The 6679-nt window shown below is 37.0% G+C and overlaps 1 protein-coding gene across 1 annotated transcript; it reads left to right on the plus strand.

Annotated features, from left to right (window-relative positions):
• Nucleotides 1-2073: 2073 nt before the first annotated feature.
• LOC149831076 (coproporphyrinogen-III oxidase 1, chloroplastic-like) lies at nt 2074-6169 on the plus strand. The gene is made up of 8 exons (XM_090011963.1): nt 2074-2642; nt 2740-2815; nt 3192-3286; nt 3441-3524; nt 4281-4368; nt 5622-5746; nt 5822-5920; nt 5997-6169. Exons 1-8 carry the CDS (start codon nt 2094-2096, stop codon nt 6063-6065), a joined length of 1185 nt encoding a protein of 394 aa, XP_089868089.1. The 5' UTR covers nt 2074-2093; the 3' UTR covers nt 6066-6169.
• The last annotated feature ends 510 nt before the right edge of the window (nt 6170-6679 follow it).

The raw sequence follows: 6679 nt of genomic DNA on the forward strand, positions 1-6679 counted from the left end.
AGTTCTCACAAATAAGCATTGATGATCACTAGAGATTCATTTGGATGAAGACCAAAACATCATTTCCATATCTCATTTTTCTTATATATATATATATATATATATATATATATATATATATATATATATATATATATATATATATATATATATATATAGGTTCATTGCTAGACTTGTCTTGCCCTAGTAAAAGGCTTGTTTGAACTTGTGGAATCGGTTCGACAAGCTGAAGATGAACAATGAGGGTTTGGCTCAGCTCCGATTTGTGCACATTGGGTTTTCTGACTAATAATAAATATATTTAACTTGTATTTTATATCATGGAGAGATTATTGAAATGTTTGACTTGCAAGCAATAAGTTTAGAGTTCTAATCCAATTACTTGCAACTTTGAAGTAATATATTTATTTTGTAAATGAGTCAGCTGAGCTTGCCTTAATTAGTAGGTTTAGAGTCCAAATTTTATTATTATTTATTTTAAAAAATGTATGCTTTTTAGTAAATAAAGCTGCTCAAATCCAGCTCGTTTAACTTGAGCTTGCCATGAGCTTGAGCTCGACTTGGCTTGCTACAAAAATACGCTCAGCTTAAACACCCTTTGTTCGGTTGGTTGGGCTCATTTGCTGGTCCTAACTTGGATGCTAATGGAGTACAATATGGTGGTTGAGAAACTCTTTCTCAAATAAACAAATTAAATAAAATGACAGATTAGATGAATACTATGCTTAAATTACGATCGTGGGATGATAGTAAATTAAAAAATCCTTCTCAAAGAAACGAATAAAATAAGATAATAGTAGGATGTCGAAGAAAGAATGTGGAGAAGTCTATCATGAAAGTAAAGGAAGAGGGATGCTAAAACACAATGTTTCTTTAACAACCAATAAAGTAGAAGGATTGGATTTTAAATGACATATACAATCCAAGCTCAAGCAACACCAAGAATGACTCGAATATATATGTGTATATATAGGGTAATATTAGCTACTAATGAAAGTAAGGAACTGATGAGTAGAAATCACTCTTTTCTTAAAATAAATCAAATGTCAAAGGTGTGATCTACATGGTTTGTTTAGTAGGAAACTTGTTTTGAATCATGTGATTATAAAAAGTAATTAAGTTATTAAAGGGGTCTAAAAATCGATGACCCTATAATGTATCAAAAATTCATAACTCAAAATATCATATTTTTACATAAGAAAAGCATTATTTAAAGCTTGATCCTTATCAAACAAACCATTTTGAACACATCTATGCCGTTAGATTGAGTCTATACAACTTGCACCTATGATTTTCTAGTTCATTAATTTCTTACCTTCATTAGTAGCAAATATTTCTCTCTCTCTCTCTCTCTCTATATATATATATATATAACTTTTAACTTAAAATTAGAGCTGAAGTTTTCATTGTTTACTCGATAAGTCATCATGAAGAAAACCTTAAGATGTCAAGCTCAACCGCGCATTGAACATTTTAAATTCAAGTCAAACACAAGTAGCTTGTTTTGACGTCCATTGGCCATGAAATGCCTCATTGTTAAGAGTATGTTTTAAAGTAATTGCTAACTAGCATTATAGCAACCGTTAAAAATATTGAAAACAAAGTGCAAGAGCCTTACCTAACTTAAAGTGGATGTGAAAATGGGGAGATTCCTAGTGTCATAATAAAAAAAGACTTCGGAAGTCTAGCATAACCGAGCATTTGATATTTCAAGTCAAATCAACTTGTTTTGATTATCACCCCCAAATCCAATTGGACATGGAAAAGTTTATTCTTTGACGTACGTTTAAGATAAGTGACAAGCATTAAATAAAATATTATAACGATATAAAATTATATAAAGACTGAAGCCTTACCTATTATATTTAAAGCTAGTAAAAGAAAGGCGTGAAAATGGGGGGAGATTACCAGGGGCTGCCCCTTGGACCGACCTGACCAGTTCCCCCCAAAACCAACGGCTATCCACACCAACCAACTCTCTGTCTCTCTCTCTCTCTCTTTAGATTTCAACGTTGCCCTCCTCTCTCTCTCTCTATAAAGATTTCAAGGTCGCCCTCTCCTCTTCTCACTAGCAGCTCTTCTCTCTCTCTCTCATGGCGAGTTCTACCACCATATCTTCACCTTCTTCCTTTCTTAGTCGTTATTCTTCTTCTTCCTCTACTCGCCACCCATCTGTCGCCTTCTTCAAGCCATCATCCCCAATACCCAAGAAAATTTCTGTCTCATTTCCAAGGAAAAAGTTGAATTTCAGGCCCCTCGGCTCACTTTCCGGGCCTGCAATTGAGAAAGAGACGCCGCAGAGCGAGCGGTCGGACAGCTTTCTGAGGGATGGAGAAGCCCCATCTTCCGATTCGTCGACGGTTAGGGGCCGTTTTGAGAAGATGATCAGGGAAGTGCAGGATAAGGTGTGTGCCGCGATTGAGGCTGTCGACGGGTGCCGGTTCAAGGAGGATGTGTGGTCGAGGCCGGGCGGCGGGGGCGGTATAAGCAGGGTTTTGCAGGACGGGAACGTCTGGGAGAAGGCTGGAGTGAACGTCTCTGTCGTCTATGGCGTGATGCCGCCCGAAGCGTATCGGGCCGCCACTGCGGAGAGCGTGGACAATGCCGGGCCGGTCCCCTTCTTCGCCGCCGGAATTAGCTCTGTTAGTATTTCTCTCGAGCTTCGAATTCTGTTTTCTTTCCGGGAATTCGGTTTGATTGATCGAATCGGCGTTATAGGTTTTATCTTTTCAATTGTAGGTTTTGCACCCAAAGAATCCATTTGCACCTACATTGCATTTCAATTATCGGTACTTCGAGACTGATGCGCCCAAAGGTACTTCCATACTGTCTGTTTTACTTCTTTTCTTGCTTATTTAGTTGCGTTGCATTTCCTTTTCTTTTGATATGTGTGATTTGTTCTTCATCTTTCAGAGATAAACTGTCTTTTTGGATTTAAAAGTAATGGTTGAAAGTATTGGTTAGTTTAGTTATGTTCGTAGAATTTGTGCTGATTTAGCTGATTTGCAAGTTGGTTTTTGTTTAGATTCTTTAGAACCATTGGTGATCACTAGTGGTATTCTAGAATAGAGTTCGTTAGCCTAATTCCTTCCAATAATTAAACTGATTCATGATTGTTTGTTTAGAAAGTGTTTTAAATGTAATCTTTGTTATAAGGCTGACGAAAAATTGGTGGTCTTTTTGGAGTTCAGATGCTGCTGGAGCACCAAAGAGATGGTGGTTTGGCGGGGGCACAGATTTAACTCCTTCTTATATATTTGAGGAGGATGTTAAGCATTTCCATACGGTGAATTCAGCACACTGAGATCGCTTATTTCGAATTTTAGTTGGATCAATCTCAACATTTTTGACTTGCAGTATCTTTTCTAAGATCAATTTTGGTAACATGTAATGGAGATTACTGTAATTTAACACATGTTTGGTTGTCTCTGCTATTGTAGGTCCAAAAGAAGGCCTGTGACAAGTTTGACCCTAGTTTCTATCCACGATTCAAGAAATGGTGTGATGACTATTTCTATATCAAGGTACTTCCACCAACTTTTGGAATTCTAGTAGTTACTAATCCCTCATAGAAAGGAGATCAGTAGAATAACTCATTTCTCTTCACCATGATTTGAAGAGGAAACAAATGGTCTTGAAGCTTTGTACATCAATCTCTATGGACAAGACTATGCACTGAAGCTGGATATGGAGATGTACTTATATTCAATTTTTTGGGATTAATCCATATCTTGGTGGATTGGAACTTGACATGAAGTATTGCATTTACATGTTTATCCAAGGCAATCATAAAAAGTTTGTTTTGAATCCAATTTTGGAAATGTTTAGGCAAATAGATAGACAATGTCTACATGGAAAACTGGGACTTGTAAGCTGGAATGCAGAATTGAAATCTTAAGATTTATGCAGTTGTGTCGTGAATGGCTGATCAAAATCTAACCAATTACAGTACTTTTTTGGTTCTCTACAAAAGGGTGAAACCCTATACGAGGTCTTCCTTTGTCCCTTAAGGGACATTTCTGCATTTTTTTTCATCTGTTCTTCCATAAACAATGATGTCTGTCAAAGCAGTCTCTTCCTGCCCTTCTTTTTAGCTTTTTTTTTATTATACCAGTCTTGTTGCGGAGCTGAAAGGCTCCTACCTCATGCGGCTAGCCAGAAAATTTCAAATTAACACATAAAGTCAAGATATAATGATATCATTTGGGAATGACGTTTAACTTTAAATGCTAGGAAGAAAAATAATGAAACCTGCTTTTTGCTGTTTGTTTTGTCCACAGCACCGGGGCGAAGGGCGTGGACTTGGTGGAATCTTTTTTGATGATCTAAATGATTACGATCAGGAACTCCTCCTTGCTTTTGCCACAGGTATCTTAGTTCCTTTTATTTAATGTACATGTCCCTTATGTTGTGTTAATTAGTCTTTACATTTATGTATTTTGTAGATTATTATCGTATTTTACGAGTAAGCTAAGTTGGATTTCTTCGCCATTTATGTAATAGTTTTTTCATAGAAGACAAGGTCATTCATGTTCTTCAATTTTAAAGTTGATGTCTTAGTCATCAATCCATATTATCATTCCCCTCTTTGGTTGAATCACTTGAATGCGCTTGCTGTGTTCCTTTCATTTCCTTTTGGCCCAAGGTTTGAGATCCTCATTTTTTTCCATTCTAAAGTGATATAGACTGAAAAATAAAAATTCTTAGAGAACATTCAGAGACATAAGCTGCATCTCTAGATTGGAAGGGCTGAGTTTATTTTTCTTCAGAAAAGGAAAGGCATATGATATCGTAGTGATATAGTGGGTATTGCTAGTACAATGGAATTTCCATAAAACCCATATATATTTGGACATAGGACAGGAATGAAAACAAAAATGGACTATCCATGTGACGGGACAGGTTAACCACAGTACCCCACTATTTAGTAGTCAAATGTATCCCCAGCAAGTCCCATGCAAGCCCATGCCCTGCACCAATGTCTCAGGGTAGATGTGCATCTCAAATTTGCACATACATCTAGCAGAGGCATAGCCTGACAATAGGATCACCACACTTTTGATTTGCTTTGGCACTTCTTGTCAGCTCAATGCTTTCTTCTGCTTTGTTTTGAAATAGCTTGTCTCCAGTTTGTGCCAAAAAGGCATAGGTTTTGTCATTATTATTGCATTTTTTTTTGTTTTCTAAAGATCAGTATGATCTTTTTTTCTAAAGATCAGTATGATCTTTTTCTTCTTTCTTTTGTTTCTATCTTGAAGGTGCCTTTGAATTCTTGGAGAGTCTATTTCAAGACATGGTATCCAAGTTCATCCCATCTTGTGAAATAATCCTGATATACTGGCTCAGGCCAACTCATCATTAGGAATATGTCCTACACATGGTTAAGAACTGCTGAGTGTCTGGTTGGTAGCCAAGTTTCTTTGGATGCAGAAATCTGTTTCAGAAGAATCCCTTGAGTTTAACATACCAACTCTATTAGTAAACCATGAGGTTAAATTGTGCTATTAGATTTCAATCAATTAAGTGATATATGCAGATATTCTATTTCTGCTGCATTTTTCTATCCCTAGTGGTCTAATTCTCTTCCCCTGGTTATTCCCGGGTTATCCATTGTGTTGCAGAATGCGCAAACTCTGTCGTTCCAGCCTACATACCTCTGATAGAAAAGCGCAAAGATACACCTTTTACGGAACAACACAAGGCATGGCAGCAGTTACGGAGGGGGAGATATGTTGAATTCAACTTGGTATGGATGTTTACTATTACTGCTAATCATCAAAAGTATCACTTGAACTAAAATGTCCTTTTGGATACCTGTAAGGTCTATGATCGTGGGACGACATTCGGGCTAAAGACAGGGGGGCGGATTGAAAGTATTCTAGTTTCTCTACCACTAACAGCTCGATGGGAGTATGACCATGTAAGTTTCTTGTTTGTGGGATGAGTTTTCTTGTAGAAACTTGAGGGTTGTAATGTTGGTGAATTCTGTTTTGCAGCAACCCGAAGAAGGAACTGAAGAATGGGAGCTACTGGATGCATGTGTGAACCCCAAAGATTGGATATGATATGTCCATTTCACCAATTTGCTCATTCCGTGTGTGTGGTGATTCTCACATTTTTGCTTAGAACAGTGTAGCATGATTTGAGATGTATAAGAGGAAATTTCTTTTTTTCGGTTTTGGCCCTGAATTTCTGTTTGCCGTTTCCATAAAAATGACCCACATCTTCCGTAGGGGGTTATTTGTTTCATGCCCTTTCCATGAAAGAGTCTCTCTTTCCTAAGGGGGTGAAACAAACATCTAAGAGAAATATGTGGTGGGGTCTACATTTTTTTTTGTGATGATAAAGCTGGGGTTAGGCAGAGTCCTACCAATTTGCGGCAAGGACAGGCCATTTTCCAGCCGGCAGCTTTTTTCTTTTCTTTTTTATTTTTGGTCACCCAAACAGCCCTAAATGTTTGGCTTTTGGCAACTCAATTTGTCAAAAACTTGATTTTTAGGCAAAACCTGCCTAAAACATTCAATTTTATTTTTACATTAAAAAAACAACAATATAAAAAGGTCTAACAAACTAATTTTAGGATAATAAATTGCAAAATGGGATAACCACACCATATAAAAATGAGTGACAACTCATGATGTTCTTTTGGGTTATGCATGACCAAAATAAGACTTGTGAA

This window comes from Nuphar pumila, chromosome 7 (genome assembly GCF_984573655.1).
Source record: "Nuphar pumila chromosome 7, dmNupPumi1.hap1.1, whole genome shotgun sequence".
Classification (NCBI taxonomy): domain Eukaryota; kingdom Viridiplantae; phylum Streptophyta; class Magnoliopsida; order Nymphaeales; family Nymphaeaceae; genus Nuphar; species Nuphar pumila.